This window comes from Setaria italica, chromosome I (genome assembly GCF_000263155.2).
Source record: "Setaria italica strain Yugu1 chromosome I, Setaria_italica_v2.0, whole genome shotgun sequence".
NCBI lineage: Eukaryota > Viridiplantae > Streptophyta > Magnoliopsida > Poales > Poaceae > Setaria > Setaria italica.
The window spans coordinates 8,482,978-8,499,769 of NC_028450.1; the positions used below are offsets into that span (position 1 = coordinate 8,482,978).

The 16,792-nt window shown below is 43.0% G+C and overlaps 2 protein-coding genes across 4 annotated transcripts; one reads left to right on the forward strand and one right to left on the reverse strand.

Annotated features, from left to right (window-relative positions):
• The first annotated feature begins 203 nt into the window (after positions 1-203).
• On the forward strand, positions 204-1,975 carry LOC101775716 (bZIP transcription factor 11-like). The gene has a single exon (XM_004951931.2). The coding sequence runs from the start codon at positions 1,073-1,075 to the stop codon at positions 1,589-1,591; it is 519 nt and encodes a 172-aa protein (XP_004951988.1). The 5' UTR covers positions 204-1,072; the 3' UTR covers positions 1,592-1,975.
• Positions 1,976-8,665: 6,690 nt separating this feature from the next.
• LOC101776116 lies at positions 8,666-14,080 on the reverse strand. 3 transcript variants are annotated; one of them, XM_004951932.4, is made up of 8 exons: positions 13,763-14,079; positions 12,499-12,827; positions 12,310-12,395; positions 12,030-12,176; positions 11,516-11,618; positions 10,534-10,646; positions 10,322-10,396; positions 8,666-9,146 (listed from the first exon to the last, which is right to left on the reverse strand). In XM_004951932.4, the coding sequence occupies exons 2-8, from the start codon at positions 12,773-12,775 to the stop codon at positions 9,093-9,095; spliced, it is 855 nt and encodes a 284-aa protein (XP_004951989.1). In that variant the 5' UTR covers positions 12,776-12,827; positions 13,763-14,079; the 3' UTR covers positions 8,666-9,092. The 3 variants fall into 3 exon arrangements, with proteins under 3 accessions (XP_004951989.1, XP_004951990.1, XP_022679052.1); XM_004951933.3 differs by having other exon boundaries at positions 10,282-10,396; positions 13,763-14,076; XM_022823317.1 differs by lacking the exon at positions 12,030-12,176 and having other exon boundaries at positions 13,763-14,080.
• Positions 14,081-16,792: the final 2,712 nt, after the last annotated feature.

Sequence of the window (16,792 nt, forward strand, 5' to 3'; positions counted from 1 at the left end):
CTTTTGCTCTGGTTTTTTCTTCCCAACGGCCAAGCCACCACCCATTCCCATTCCCATCCTCACCTGCGCCTCCTCAGCTCCAGACCTCCAGTAGCTCCCCCACTCCTGCCCCGGAAACAGATTCCCGCCGCCGGGCAACCACCTCAGCGCTCCGATTCCCACCTCCCCATTCCCTGCGGCTATAAATCCCCGCGCCCTCGCTGCCCCAACCCCCTCCTTCCTCTCCGCTTCCTCCCCGGCAGATGCGCGAGCATCTCGTCTCCCATCGGCAGGAGCACCGAGGAGCCCCCGGCACCTAGCCTAGCTACGACCCATCCACCGACCACCACCACCACCACCGATCGAATCGGGTGCTGCTCGCCTGCTCTGTTCGTCTCTTCTCCGGCCGCTTTATAACCCAGCCTCAGCCCTGCCTGCTCCATCGCCTCGCCACCGCCCCTCCGCGCTCCTGCGCCTCCTCCCTCTCGACCTCGCCGCCGCCGAATCCCAAGCCCAAGCCGCGGGCTGGTTGCTCCGATTGGGAGTGCCAATCGGAGCCCAAAGCAGGGGAAGCACATGCTGCCGTTCGTCCTAGAGTTCCTCATTGATGTCGCCTGTGATCAGTGAGATCCTCCTCTCGGGGTTTATGATCAACTCCACACTCCGGCGACGCACCCACCTCGTCCAGTCTTTCTCCGTCGTCTTCCTCTACTGGTTCTATGTCTTCTCATAAACTACTCGCCCCCGTCACCAAGCCCCTCCTCCCTCCCGTCTTCTTCTTCTTCGTCGCCTCCTCGTCGCCTTCCCTTTGATTTCTCTCTAGTAGCATCGATCGTCCGTCCTCATCTGTCGTCTCTGTCTTCTTCGTCGTCGTCTTCTTCTCTATTTCGGTTCAACTACTAGTAGCTTCCTGAAGCTTTAGCTTTGCATGCACTTCCCTACTTCTGCTGCTACCAAAGATCTTCAGTAGTAGTGTAAGAAGGAAATCGAGGCCAGCAAGAAGAAGAGCTCCGATTCCTCTGCTAGTTCTGCTGGTGTGGTGTTGTGTAATAAGGAAGAAGAAGAAGAAATCAAGAAGCAGGGACCTGCGACAATGGCTTCCTCGAGCGGGAGCGGCAGCTCGGGCTCGCTCTCCGCGGCGACCGCGGCGCTCGCCGCCGCCGCGGGCACGGGGGAGGAGCTACGGGCGCTCATGGAGCAGCGCCGCGCCAAGCGGATGCTCTCCAACCGCGAGTCCGCGCGCCGGTCGCGGATGCGCAAGCAGCGCCACCTCGACGACCTCACCGCGCAGGCTGCGCACCTGCGCCGCGAGAACGCGCACGTCGCCACCGCGCTCGGCCTCACCGCGCAGGGACTCCTCGCCGTCGACGCCGAGAACGCCGTACTCCGCACCCAGGCCGCCGAGCTCGCCGCGCGCCTCGCCTCCCTCAACGACATCATCGCCTGCATGAACACCAACGCCGCCGCCGCCGCCGGGGCCGTCGCCGTCTCACTCACCGCCGCCGCAGCCGCCGCTGCTTCCGCTTCCTCCGACGCCTACCTCGCCTTCGACGGCGCCGCCGCCATCGACGACCTCCTCAGATCCTGCCCGGAGATGTTCCCGCTCTGCTAGCCCAACACTGGACTCACCATGGCAGCACAAAGCATCAACGAGGCGAAAACAATCATCCCTTTTTGCTTTTGGTGTTTCACCAGGTTAGTAGTTTGCTAGTGAGATGGAACTGAAATCAGATCAGAGGTGGTGAGCCATGGAATTCACTGTCACCGTACTGTGTTGGGGGTAAGCAACTGAGCACTGCACCTAATTAACTAAGCTAGCTGCTGAGATTAAGGTTAATGAACCACTACTAATTACCATATGTAACTCTGAGGTCTGCTCTGGTCACTCTTCTCATGTACTGTGCCACTCCACTATGTAAGAATCAGAGCAGTAACCCTACTAGTATTTCTCCTTCAAACAAAGGAAGTGCAATATATATTTTTACAGTTTACTCTACCTGTGCCTTGCATCAATCTTAATGTTCAGTTCACTGCTATTAATCTTTTCACTGCGTTGTTTGGAGCAAGATTTAACCTTTCCTGTGCCTCTGAATTATGCTGTGCTGTAAATGAAAGAGCCTCCACAGCTGCTTCTGAGTGCTGTGATGCTGTCTGGCTGTCAGCTTCAGATTATAACAGCTGGTACATTTTTCTGATGCCCATGGGCAAGTGGTGCAGAAGCATATTACCTACTATTCACTGCAGAAAATTCCTCTCGATATTCCTCAAGGTAGTGGGAATAATCGGAGTGATAACAGCCGGTCTTTATGGTTGGAATAGAATGGAATAACTGGCTGGTTTTTATTTCACTCTTCTCTCTGTGGATTTGGCTGGGTACAGTATTGATGGCCATTGTGCAGGGAGAAAGAGATTCTCCAAATTACCTTCTTTGTTCTCCCCCACTTTGAGCCACTGTGTATTCTGTTTGTTTGTTCTTGAGAGTTTGATTGTACCAGAAGACCACTTTTCTAGTTGTCATGGACCAGCACTGTTGTACAATGGTACCAGCACAGTGATCCCTGCAAGTAAATGGCAGTAGCACTAGTGGTAGCCTAGCCCTCAGTGCCATCTCTCGTAGCCATGTAGCTCAGCTCCCCTCTGTCTCTCAAGTTCCACAGCACACAGATATTTCATTGCATTGCATTCCATTCCATTCATCAGACCACAGCTCACATGATCTCCCTCTTGGTACCCACCAAGCCACATGCTGCACTCTGATGATTCTGCTGTCACCCACACACACACACACACACAACACACACATGAATCTGATCTTGCAGTGGCTATAACTGGAGCTGCAGATCACCAACTACTCCCAATCCCCAAATGGCCGCTGCCAAGCATAATGCAGGATGCTCTTATGGTCACTATGGCATGCAATGGAATGGACCACTGCTCTGCAATTGCAATTGGTGCAATGGACCTGCAATGCTTGGGGCTGGGAGGTAGCTACATTGATGGAGCAGAGCCAGCTCTCACACAGAGGGGATTGCTGCAGAAGCCATTCTGCAATGGGGGAGGGGAATCAAGGCCAAGGAGGAGGTGGTCACCCTCACCTCACCTTCTTGCAGCCCAAGCCTCAGCCTTTCCTCATCTCCACCCACACACAGGAAGATATGTGAATAACCGCCCGGAATTCTCCATCTCCGGTCTGGCCGGTGTCGCGGTCGGGGCGGTCGGCGGCAGATGCGCCGACGATCAGCCGGAAGTCGGTGGATAGGAAAAGGACCTTACTGCCGGTTTGAGAATTTCAGACTCATCAGCATTGGTGCTAACTGACGGTTCTCTATGGAGCATGATTAATTTGAACTGTAGTGTATTATAAATAATCAATTTTTCTTCTGCACGGCCAAGTGAATCACCTACCCATCTTTCTGCTTGATCTGGCTACCTGATGTGTATATGTTTTTGCATTGTGTTTCTCTATAAAGAAGTGCATGTTGCTTGCAGCAGGAAAACTGGGGTGCCTGTAGATATATTAGGAAATGGCCCTGGAGAGCAAGAACAGAGGACTTTGGTTTTCTTGGTGGTAGTATCTCTCAAGATTCTACTCAATGGCATGGCACCAGAGTCACTGCATTACAAAATAGTACTTTAACACCACTTGGTGTTTCAAAGTTCTGTTTTTTTACATATAAAATTTGTGGAGATTGGAGATGTGAGAAGAAGATATTTTCTCCTTGTACTTTGTACCTTAACATGAGTTGCCTCTGTTATTACACATCTGGCACTTGTAATTTATAGAAGATGAAAAGAAACAGGAAAAGAATCTCAATGTTGCTTTTGGATCATAGCTTCACATGAGTCCAAGGGCAGGTTCATGCCATACACATGAGACTAGGGAAACCTGACAAGACATTGTTCCAAAAGCTACAATCAGCTGCCAGCAGACTAGGGAATTTCATTTCTTGTGGGATTGACAGATTTGCATCCTATATATTTTCAGATAAATAATGTTGAAAAAAATATGAGAAAATATTGGAATCATTTTTTTGTCTTCTGTAAAATAGTTCTGCACCACAATTATGACTAAAAAGCCTAGAAATATCTTATCTGGAGATGCAAAAGTTATGAAGAATAAAAAAAATTTCGAAAATGATACAATAAAATTGAAAGTAACCGAATGAAAATCGGAATAAAGGACGCCTTAACAGTTCTCCATAGAATAAAGACCAAACTTATATAGCACAAAGTGCGCTAAATGTTATTTCCATTCAATGATAAGAATTTCTTAACAGTAGATTAGTAACTCAGATCTTACCAGTCGCACAGTGATTAGTGCAAACACGATCTATCATGCGCAGATATGGCATGAAAAAAATAAAATATGATCTCTTGATTCCTTCTTGCAGAAACCAAGGCAGAATTGTACTTGTGCCCAGTTGAATACTTGGTTACGAGTTAGGACCGTGGGTTATGCATGCATTTGGTCTGGCTGTGTGTCTCCTATGCCCATGTGGCCGGTGATGCATTCTTGGCGCCCATATGGGGAAGGCTGCAGACAAAGGCTGCTGTGTTCATGTTCAGTCACATTGCTCCATCAGTAATTGAACAGGTCCCTAGATTAGATTCAGTCATTGTTAATTTTAAAATTTAAAGGATTAGTAGTTTGTTAAATTAGATTTGTGTAAGTGCATAATCTTCAATATGCATGTCTTTACTTAGAAGGATTTGTGCGTGAAATTACATAGTGTTTGGGTGCGCTCTTTTCCTTTTGAAGAAAAATAATATTGAGGATAGGTGTGCAAAATTACTTTTTGCTTTTTAGAAAAGGTGCCTGAAATTTCTGATTTGTTGAAACCAGCATTTTGTTAGGTTTTGAAACTGAAATAGCCAAGGAACAACTTCTTGAACCTGGTATGAACCATGCTTTATAAAGAAGATCCTCTGTTATTCCTGACGTATGGCTGTACCAGGTGCTGAATTCTGGCGAATTTCATTGGCTTTTCCCCAAGAGCATAAAGCGCGTAGATTTAAAATTCGCAAACATGGACCATTTGATTCTACCTAAGAATTGTATAGACAATTGGCAGAATCTGATTACATTTGTCTGATTCCCTTGCATTCCATGTTGCAGGTAACCATCGGCAACAGAGAAATATGCGTGGTCGGCCGGCTTTATCATTGTTTTGGAGCAACTTTTCTGCAAATGGAAAAGATAAAACCAAATAATGTACACGCTCACATGCACATTGCCCCTTGCCTTTGTACCAGATGTAGCTGATCCTGCATACATACTGCTCTGTAAAGCAGCCATGCTCCTCTCCACTTATAAAACTTACTATGTCGGTTTGTTACCCTCATTTTTTAACCTTAGTCATACGGTTTTGACGACACGCTATGCGCACAAAATGGAAGGTGAAAATGCGGCATTATTGCACCAATGAGTGGTGAAAGAGGCTTGTCATGGTCATTGGTTGAAGGCTAGGGTTTTGTTTCTAGTGTTCAGGGGGGGGCAATGGAGTGTGCAAAAGCAGGCTGTTGCAATGCCAAAAGCGCGGTGGCAGCGTGCATTCATGGGCGGTGAAGGATGGGGTATGAACTTACCCGGAAGAGCATGTAGAGAGTGACCCCCAGCACTCTCCACAGACATTTGGAGAACAGCCAATGAAGATCATGGCCTCTGACTGGATGCACAAACTGAAGGACAAAAGGTACAAGGATTAAGTCTTTGCTACAAAGAATGCTGTTATGTCTTGAAAGTCTGTTCATGGTAAGCAATAAAGTTAGCATATTCCGACAACAGTGGCTCTTTGCATTCTAGAAAGTAGGAATCTTGTATTTCAGGGTTTGCTGGGAGGACATGATTGAGTATAACTTTAGCTGTGTTTAGCACAACCACCCAAACTTCTTCTCTTTTTTTTCTTTTTCTTTTTTTTTTTTTTGGGGGGGGGGGGGGGGGGGTATTTGAAGCTTCTGGGTATCTATTGGATGTGACTACTATTGCCTGATTCATCTACATCAACTGGCTACAGGCATCAGTATCAACTCACCAATTTGACTCTATTCTGACTGTGTAGTGCTATGCCGTGTGGTAAAGTAGCTGTTACCTTACCCTTAAAGGATTAAAGCAACACTATCAGATTGCAAATGCGTTGTTCCATCCTTAATAGCCATTCTTCTCCAGACTTTTCGCAATTCCTTTTCCCTCTCGCATTTTCTGTCTAGCAAGGGGGAAAAAAATCAAAGGAACTCCGTGTCTTGCGTGTTCAGTTAAGATTCCAAAAATATTTGGCAACAATAGTTCTTTACTCTAACACTAGCGAAACAATCACTAATATTTTCTCCATCAACTAGGTCTTTCTAATGAATATAATTTAACTGATTAACTGCCTGCAAAGGGTAACTATTATGGAGTATGAACACTAGCTGTCCAGATAGTTCATTTGATTCCATGTGCCATCTCTGTCCACCCAATCAAGATGCATGCAAGAGAGTCCAAGGGATTGCAGAAACTAGGAAACCAAACCCACTGTTGAACTACAGTGCTTGAAAGCTACACATGATCCCTCACTGAGAGAAGCCATCAACAACTCAATTCAGTGATGAGATGTACAGGTCAAAAAGAGTAACAGATTGCTATATGACATATGCCATGGTTAGCTCTAAAAAATGTCAGTATTCACTGATTTGAAATTTGCCATTCCGTATCACAATCATGCCTCCTTGACTTTGGTGCCATCTTTTCACTCCCACCAATCAAACAATCAGGTTTTTGTCTGTTTGTCAACCAAAATATACTCAAGCATATATGCGTATATATTATCGAAGAAAATTCAAGCCATGTATTATGCATCTTCAAATTTCTTGTAATTCATCGGTTATTGTACTAGATGGTAGTTGTAGCAAATCACTGCAAAGCAGTGGGTGGCCTTTGATTATGTGGTCAGGTGACCAATGAAGAGGCAATGCCACAATACTGTTCAACCAAATGAGGAAGGTATGGACCTAAAAAAGAAAAGGCTAACTTGTTCAGCACAAATTCAATTGGACAAGACCAGAGCTACTAGGGCCATGTTTAGTTTCTCCCAAAATACCAACTTTGGCACTATGCAAAAAGAAGATTCCTCATCACATCAAACTTGCGGTACATGCATGGAGTACTGAATGTAGACGAAATTAAAAACTAATTGCACAGTTTTGTTGTACTTTGCGAGACGAATCTTTTGAGCCTAATTAGTCAATATTTAGACAATAATTCACAAATACAAACGAAATGCTACAGTTGTGCTACAGTAATTTTGGTTGTCCAAAGTTGGGCAACTAAACAAGGCCTAGCTCTGCTGAGGTACCGTCTCATGGGCCATGGCTATCATTGTACTAGTCTGTAACTGCTGATGCTTACTTGTGCCATTGAATAACATACCACATTGCATGCAATCTCATGGCTTCCAAGTCTTAATTATGCAACAAACTGAATTTGCATTCATGCGTGAATTTATTAGCAAGCCAATCAATGCCCAAATCCAGTCATAATCACAATATCCCCACCAAATCAAAGAGTTTGAGTACCATTGGGAATCATTGACACAGAACAAGTGAGCAAGTCGCTGTCTCTAATTTACATCCATCACAGTGCCGTTCAGTTGCTACATGCTTGCATATCATGGAAAGTTATAGGTAAGTAGCATCTTTTTTCCCCTTGCCACACATGGTTGCTTTCTTCCAGGCTCTTGCCACAATCAGCTTTAGGATCATCATTAGTGGGTCTTTAACTCCCAATGAAGGCTTGAATCTTGTCTTAGCTAGGTCAGTTAACTTGGAATCGAAGTAATATAGTTCCTTGGTGATGTGAAAAACGAAAAAGATTCCTTCTATTTTAAGTGCAGCGCACGTGGTGAAGCTAGAACATGATACTTTCGTTAAGAGCTAGGAAGTTAAGCAACTTGATCTTTGGCCGAGATGGGTGCAGTTGTCCTAACATAAAAAAAATGGATGGTTGGATCCGCATTTATTTGTTTTGTTAGGAAGCAAGGAGTCAACATCGTGTTGCTTCTTCAACAATCCAACCAGGCCAAACTAGAAGAATTTCAGTTCAAGGATGATTCGCAGGTCATGGCTAATTGACAGCTCAAACAAAGTTAGAACACAACTTACAGTCGTGGTGACATAATGGCATTTTCTGGACTAAGTTCATGCAGATCCATGATGGCTATTCACACACTTGACAGGCACTGAGGCAGCCTTGCCTGGAATTCTCTTTTAACAAGTTACCAAGGGTCAGTTTCACTTTTACCTTCATCCAACAATATATTATTAAATCTTAAAGCCAAAAGTTATGATTATTCAAAACAGGATCCATACATATATATTGGAAAATTAGAATCTTGATAGCTTTTGCACATGAGATGGTTCTACAGGGCTGTTAATGATCACCACCTTCAGGTGCCTGCTGTATTATTAACAATGCAAGCATCAAGGCAGGAGTACCCTCCTGCAAGCGTGCTCCTGATTTCAGCAGCACATCCCAAGTCCCAAGGTACTAGCAACCATAGAAAAATTAGAAAAAATGTAAGGAACGATGAAAAAGATGCACCGGTACGAGAGTAGCATGTGCAGACCAAATTATGAAGGCAGCAAAGTCAAGCAATCCAGCATAAGTCCGCATCAATACCATTTTCTGAAGAGCTATGCAACATGTACAGACTTTTGCGCATCTCCAGCTCCCGGGTATATTATTTAGTTCATCGATTTGATGAACACAATCGGTGGACAAAGGATTGTGTTTGACAATAAAATTTTGCAAGGCATGTACAGCGAACAGCGCATTTGCATCTTAGCTGTTATGTGTTTATTGTGAACCTGAATAAAGAAAGAATAGAAATATGCTACTACTTTACAAAAATGTCCATTCAGACTGGCATCCCAGCACTTCTATCATAATCTTCCTCGTCCGTTGAGATGCGTGGCAATTAATGCTATTATCTTGTTTGAGAGTTATCAAACCTACACTGAGTCTGAGACCAAAGAATCTTCACATGGCTTCAAACGATTTCAAGAGTCCATGGGCCGTGCAAAGGCCCATTTTTCATTTCTCCAGGTAAGTGGCAAATGATATATGTATTTCTTGCAAATCAACCTAGGATTTGTTTCCAGTATGCTTTTCCCGATTCATCATCGATGTTTATCTGAAAAAAAATACAAGAAAGTTAATCCGAGGCAGGGACTCAGAGTGCCTGAAACATTTAGAAGAAATCCCCAGTTTTCAAAGTGGTGAGGCAGTGTGACAAATATAAGTGATTTCTCAACAACAGAGCATCATAACAATTTCAAGAGTTCTATGGATGAAATCACATGGCAATCGGACATGTGACAAGTGCTGATTCTCAAACAGTTATCCCAACCCATTTTTGGTAACTTAACAACTATGCCACCCTTACACAGCTGTCTAGGCAGTACCAATCCAGGAGGTTGTACTGGATAATAGAGGAAATAGTATCTCATCATGAACATCAATAATGTATCTCAAGAACATTAAATGACATGCCTACACATAATCATTGCACCGACCATGACATGGCATAACTGAAAATAGCTGCAAGTGCTAAGAGGCTCACCACCATATGCCTTTGACGTGTTCTTCTGTTCTAATTGTTACTGAACTCCCAACTTATGACTTATCAGGCATCAGTACCCCTGATACGTCAGACTATCAATTTACATTCATCGCCTTTTTCAAAGCAAAAAGAAGAAGAAGAATGAGAAAGGGAGGGATATTTAGGCTCATGAATCGTGGTCCCTGGAGGGACCAAAGGATTGATGCCATGTCTCTTGATGAAGACCTCGTTCAACATTTAATTTGTTGCTATCATAGTATACTAGGGCATTTTCTTTATGTGAAAATTCGTACAAAATGACTATGAATTGTATGCAAGTTTGGCAGATTTGAATTAACCAGGTACTCTTTCCAAGACATAAGTTACCAACGTACGGAATATGTCTGAATCTGGGCATCAGAAGCCTCAGCAAATATGTCCAAGGAACTTGATCAAATTGGATTTCAGCATATGTGGACGAAAGCCAAATTTGTTGACTGCATGCATCCATTGTGAAGCTGAACATCTTGCCCTCGGTATTTTATATTTCAAAATTTAATTATGTGCAGAACAGCTAAGCAAATGTTCTAAAGTAGCTATATTCAATAGTCCCAATACCTTCAACTCTGTAACATTGCGTACCAGAGCAACATTTTAAAGCAAAATTTAATTTATTGACAGAACAGCTAAGCAAATATTTTAAAGCAACCAGAGCAACATTGCACACCTGATGTTATGTGCAGCTATGTTCAATAGAGTCCCAATACCTTCAACTCTGTAACATGGCTAGGATCAAGGTCTGGCACTTGATCAGCTCCTTCAAGATCCTCTACGATATACTCCTGCCACCAATGGAATATTAAATGTTGCAAGCAGACTATTTAATACAAGTTTTATGGGGTAAATGAGACTACAATAAACCATAAGGAGAAAGATAAATCAATCCAACTTGCTGAAGTTTCCTCTTTCTTTCACAGACCTTGGTTAGCTCTTGCTTTGCAAGAACATGGTAATGCCGTTCAGTTATCCTCTGCCCACATATTATAGCAATGAAGAACCCATACAGCAAACCAACCAAAACAATAGCCAATACTGCAATTTGAGCAATTTTTCAAACATTAATCTTTTTCCTCAACAAATGTTTCATGTGAAGTGTACAGGTAAAAATTCTAATTCATGTATGCATACAGCACTTAACAGGGGTCAGATGCATATATAGTACGCATACAATCAAATTTGTTCAGTTAAATGACAACAAGGGAAGGATGTACGCCATTGCATTCTCATCCAGTATACCAGGTTCCAGTTGCGGGCTTTACTTTTGAATGATTTTATCTTCTCCCTATTTTCGAGCACATAAAATTCTGTGTTAACTATGTCCATCTATAATCTGTGGGATCTCGTCGAAGTTATGAAGTTCCAAAAACATCCATGGGTTTATAACTATAATAGTGTGTGATTAGTGGAGTCCTACAAGATAGTTTCCACGATTACACAAGTAATACTGAGTAACAGTCCAAGACCCAGTAACATAAAACAAAATGAATTATCTCTATCTTTAAGGTCCAAATCTGTTATTGATATCATAAACTACACCAAAATGGTAAGTCCTCACAGCATAAGCTACACCAAGATGACGTATGCCCTCACAATGAGCAAGAAAATATATAAAGAGATGTTAATTGCACTCCATATTCAAGCAGCTATGCGAGACAAATGGCGTAAATAATGGCTTTCTTTACAAAAATTAAATGCCAGAACATATTGCCGTCATTGAAAACTTGAGTATAAGAAAGCATTCGGCAGTTCCAGTAAAACAAAATGCATTAGTATTGGTCCTCGTTAAGCTTCAAAGATAAGCGGATATTCACGAAAGTTTTCAAATCACAGTTGAAACAGAACCCCGACATGCACAAACACAACTGTAGATCCCACTTTAAAAAACTACTAAATTAACTTACTTGCCATGGCGTAGAAAGCATATGGGTGCTCTTCATAACCAAACATTTCTCGCAGTTCATCTCCATAAAATCTGTATACCACCATACCCAAGAAAGCAACTACCTATCAGACAATAAGGAAAACCAAGATTGTAAGAGAAAACAAAGATGTAGTAGTGCACATTGCATTATGATCATCCAGGCCTCTTCCTTGATTACGTAAAATATTATATGTTGAATTCCCACAATGTAATGATAAAGAGTACCGTACTCTTGGTTTAGTACTCAACCAACGGAAAAGGGAAAAGAGGTGAACTTAGTTCAGAAAACCATGCTACATATGGCTTGGCGCATGCATGATGCTTAATTTTTCCCTAATGCAGAAAACAGGCTCACTGATGTGTCTGCTTCCAGCTTCAGCTAAATAAATAAAAACCATAAAAGAAGATAAAGAGTGATTCGGTGCAAATTAATGTTAATGCAGGATCGCTGAAGAATCTGCTGCATTGTACTATAGAAGCTGTGAGCATCTTACCAGTTGCACAATAAAGAAGATCAATGTGTGATCCCTAACTACCAGAAGTTGAAACTTCAACCTTAACCACCATCTATCTGGAGGTACATTTGCACGAAGCAAGAATGCAGCTCGACACTCAGTGCAATGTGAAAATGCAAAACCTTCCTGGGTAATGTAAAAAAACATACTGGGTTAAAGCCAACTAGACTAAGAATTGTAAAGAAGATTTGTGCAGTACGGACAATTGAGTGTCTATAAGTCTATGCAGTGTAGAGAAAAGATGCTCAAGAATCCATACCTTTGTCGACCTCCAGTTATCAAGGCAGGACCTATGGACATACTTCTGTGTTCCCTTGCAACGGCATGGCGCAATCAAGTCATCACCTGCTCCAAGTGCCAAACAAAACAAATTAAATATTTAAAAATAAGCATTTCAAATTCATTAAGAACTGCCAATAAAAAAAATAATACAAGTCATGGTGTGGACCTTCATTATCAAGGCAAATCCGACATTGAGGGACATCTTGAATAACAAGGTGAGTTTCTTCATTGGCGTCAATATTTTCATTGTCATCATCAATGCTAACTGGCTTGATTTCACATGAGGCTAGATGTTCTGTGGATCCCTCGACTGTGTTTAGTTGTGAGCTTATTGGCTGCAAATCTGACACTTCCTCATGATCACAATGGGGTACAAACTGCATTGTTTCTTCTGACCGAGTGCCATGAGAAGCCAACTGCATTATAAACAACGCCCAAATCATACCCAGACATCACCAAGCAAGCATTTCACCAGTCAGTTGATGAAAACAAGTCCTGCAAGATGATAAATGGCAGGTCAAGTCACCTGTCAACAAGTAACATGTAACTGAAAGGCTAAAACAGATTAACTCCTAGATACAATACTTGACACCACATGAAAACCAAGCCAATTAGAGAAAGTTGCATATAATTTATTGATGATTTTAAAAATGGCTGCTGACAGAATCCTAAAGTTTGGTTAGAAAACAGGGGTATCAGATAGAGAGGTGATAAGTTATATAGTACTTATATAAGCTATGTTATTAATCCGAGCAAGCATTATTCTCATGCTTTTATTTAGCTTGATTTTTAACAAATTCTGGATAAAACTGGCAGACTTCATAACGAATCCTTTAGGTTCAAATGGTTTCATGTTACTTCGTTTCAGACTCGGTGTCTAATTGTTTCCTCTACTTTACTGGAAGCCTTAGAGTTGACAACTAGAGCAGCTATGGTCCCATGTTGGGAGCCTATTACTATTTTTTATTGTTTCAACAAATGCTTAACCAATCCCGACGGTTTCAGCGCGCTAAACTTTTGTCAGCCGATAACTACAAATGCTGCAAAGTTAACAACACGGGACCGACGACAAAGGAAAGTCTCAGCTCGACCCAGCATCAGAAGAACCAGAAAAGGTGAGAATCAAGTTCCAACAGCATCTCTGCTTGAAACTAGTATATCTACTATATTATCCTAAACCCCACTAAAACCCGGTTCCAGATACCCCATCCCCATCCCAGTTACAGACCCCGATTCGCCCCGACCAAATTGCCACGCTACTCATGATGCAGCGCGCGTTCCGGATGTTCAACTGACGGATTGGCTACACATATGCATGGGTTCAGGATCCCTCCGGAACACTAATAACGAGACAAAAACGCAAAGCGGAAATCCTAAACACCGCGGGCACGCGAGAGGATCGAACATCGAAGAGATGCGAGCGCGCGTACCTCGTGCGCCCGCGCAGGCCGGATCTCCTCCAATGGGGGATCGCGCGAAGGCGCGGCGGAGATCTGAGCGGCGCGGCGACGGCGACGATAAGTAAGTGGGAGAGGAGATTGGCCCGAGGCTTTCACCGTATGGACGGGTGCGGCCGGCGGGGGGCGCGGCGTCAGCGGTCTTCTCGAAGGATCGAGACCGGAGACTAGTGGAGGGGGAAGGGGGGCGTGGAGAACTGGGACTGGAGGAGGGAGGGGTTGGTTGGGTTTTGCTTGGTCGCTCGTCGTGTTCCCTTCTTCCACTGCATTGACCCTGACACTTTCGGTAGTTAGCAGATGAGCATCATCTTCAGAGCACCATAGGGGAGTGCAGGCTCTGCAGTTCTTAACAGGTGTAGCTCAGGTACGAGGCTACATCAAGTTCGGTGTTAGGGATAGGATTAGTGACTTAAACTAATCAAATGCTATAATGCAGTTGACTTTGTCGAGTATAATTCGTGTTTTTCGGAGGACACATAAACAGTGTCATGTGTATGCATTGAAACCCTCCTTTGTGTACATGGGAGTAAATTAATTATGAAAGAACATGACTTTTGGAAGAAAAAAATAGAGAAGAAATCGATGGTGAGAGGATACGACCTGTGGAGGAAACGGAGAAGAGAGTGTAATCATGTTTTGAGTTGGAAATCATATTGAACGGAGAAAATGAATTTGGACAAATCTTTGTTGCTTGAGTCATGCAACATCCCAGCCGTCGCCATCGTAGAGCTTTTTTCCCAATCACCATGAAAAGGACATGGTTGTCGCTATGGAACTTTTTTTAACTTATTCAACGCTAGGCAGCTCATCAATGAGCACCAAAAGTGGAGTTGAGGAACAGAGCCGCATGGAGCATACCTCCTCACGAATTAGAGATACATCATACATACAACCATCAAAATCAGTAGCATATAAGTTGGTCGGCACCACGATTTGAAAATCTGGTAAGTAGAGTCATGCATCAATGACTCTACAACCACATATTTGGTGCTTTTTCCATCCAAAAAGATAAATTGGGTGCTACGGTTACAAGAAATTACATAACCTCTTAACAACAAAGATGATCCACTTGTAGAGGTGCGAGTACAATATGGGTTCCTAGATGACCGAGGGCCTCATTCAATTTAAAGTGCCCTTTATTCGATAAGTTACTTTAATTATTGGAGATGTTCTTATATTGTTACGAGAATGGGCATAACAATATAAGGAACCACTAGAAAAAGTGTGACTCCATATACCATAGTCCTCCTATGCCCATCTCCATCATGTTGTCAAGCATAATATTTACATGTCGTTTTAAGAATATGCACACTAGTGTAATTTGAATGAAATATAGAAAACTTGGCTCGCCATAAACAACTCTCTCTAACCTCTTTTTATTGTGAACACGAGGAATCCACTAATCTATCAAAATATTTGCATTGAAAAGAAGTCCATCCAAATATCCTCTAGAAGTATGAGAAGTATGAAAGTGACAACGCATACTTAATCTTGCGGCATATTTGGGGGAAAAGTTTTTTTTGGAAGTTTTGAGGAAAGTTGTGTAATTCAAATAGGTCATTCTATGTTATTTGTTAGCATAAACATGTGCTAAGGCTATATATATGACAAAATGATCGAGTTCAGTCATCTCGCATGGTTTTATTTAAGTTTTCTATTAGACGTGAGGAATAAGGGTACCCATGGGTCCATACCGACTAGGATACTGGTCGGCCTGACAAGTAGGCTCCGTCCGACCATGACGTACAGGGTAAGGTATGAAGATGCGTGAAGCACAAGCTCGGAGGATGGGCGAACAGATTTCGCCCGGATATCGCGGGATTCATATTGTAAACCGACTTACATTGGTTTCATTGTAACAACCGATGGGATTAAATCCTATCTGACTTGTAACCCTAGGTTGTCAGCTTATATAAGATGGTCAGGGACACCCCAAAGGGTAGCGAACCCAATGCAACTCATACCAGCAATATAATCCAGCAGAACACAGGATATAGAATATTACTCTCCGAAAGCCTGAACCTGTCTAAACCTTGCGCATCTGTGTTACCATTCAAGGTCTTGGTATTATGATCTCCCCCGCCTATAAATCTACCACCTAGGCACCCCCGTGGGCTGCCCCGACAGGGCATAAGATAATTTGTACTGTTGCTATGTCATGGTTGCTTATAAAAAAATAGGCTAAAGGGCTTTAAGCATTGCAACACCAAAAAAAAAACTTTTTATTCACAACCACAAAAAACTCTGCCTTTATACATAAAAAAAAGGCTAAAACTTTTGGTTAAATCCCATTTCAAGTTTGTGGCAGAGTGAGTAATATAAGTGATATGTTAGATAAAAGAAGAATGTAATAATAAAAAAAGCACAAATCAACTAAAGCATGTGAAAAAACCGATCAATTTGTATCTAAGTAACTATCGAATCAAATGAATTGTTGCACCTATCCTAAGGGGTAGTCCATATCGTGTGTTAATACATGTTTATTAGAGTAAAAAAAAGTATCCATATAATCAGGAAAAGTGTACTTTTGGTGAAAATCATGGCTCTCTATAAAATCATAGCACAGAGTTGGTATGTACCTACAAAGCGTATGAATTGATACTTGCCCCACGATTTGACTTTTTAAACCAGTGGAGGAGAGGTAAAGGACAGCCAACGACATGCACGATTCAAACTCATTCAAACACAACACCAGGCCACCAGGGGTGCTACAGATCTCCCTTTTGAAATCACAAAGGGGCTACAGATCTCGTCGTTCAAAATTCGAACCTGCGCCCAATTCAAAAATCCCCGCTTCCCGGGGCTTCCACCCAATCCACTCACGGACTCACCAGTCACCACCCACTAGAGCCACGGGCGGTCCTGGGTATTCAAGGGTGGGTATGGTTGTGATGACGAAGCGCGAGGGGACGGGACGATCCTACATCGTCTTGAGGGTGGATGGAGGACACGTGGTGGGGGGGACTAGAGATTTATGGAATAATCGCTCCCGGTCGCCGGATG

What these genes read in the sequence shown, in the direction of transcription:
- LOC101775716 (XM_004951931.2), top strand. Translation starts at nt 1,073, where the DNA reads ATGGCTTCCTCGAGCGGGAGCGGCAGCTCGGGCTCGCTCTCCGCGGCG.
- LOC101776116 (XM_004951932.4), bottom strand. Translation starts at nt 12,775, where the DNA reads ATGATTTGGGCGTTGTTTATAATGCAGTTGGCTTCTCATGGCACTCGG. An exon ending in TCTTCTTTATTGTGCAACTG is followed by an intron (nt 11,619 to 12,029) that starts GTAAGATGCTCA and finishes ATTGTCTGATAG; the next exon opens with GTAGTTGCTTTCTTGGGTAT. An exon ending in CAAAGCAAGAGCTAACCAAG is followed by an intron (nt 10,397 to 10,533) that starts GTCTGTGAAAGA and finishes CATTGGTGGCAG; the next exon opens with GAGTATATCGTAGAGGATCT.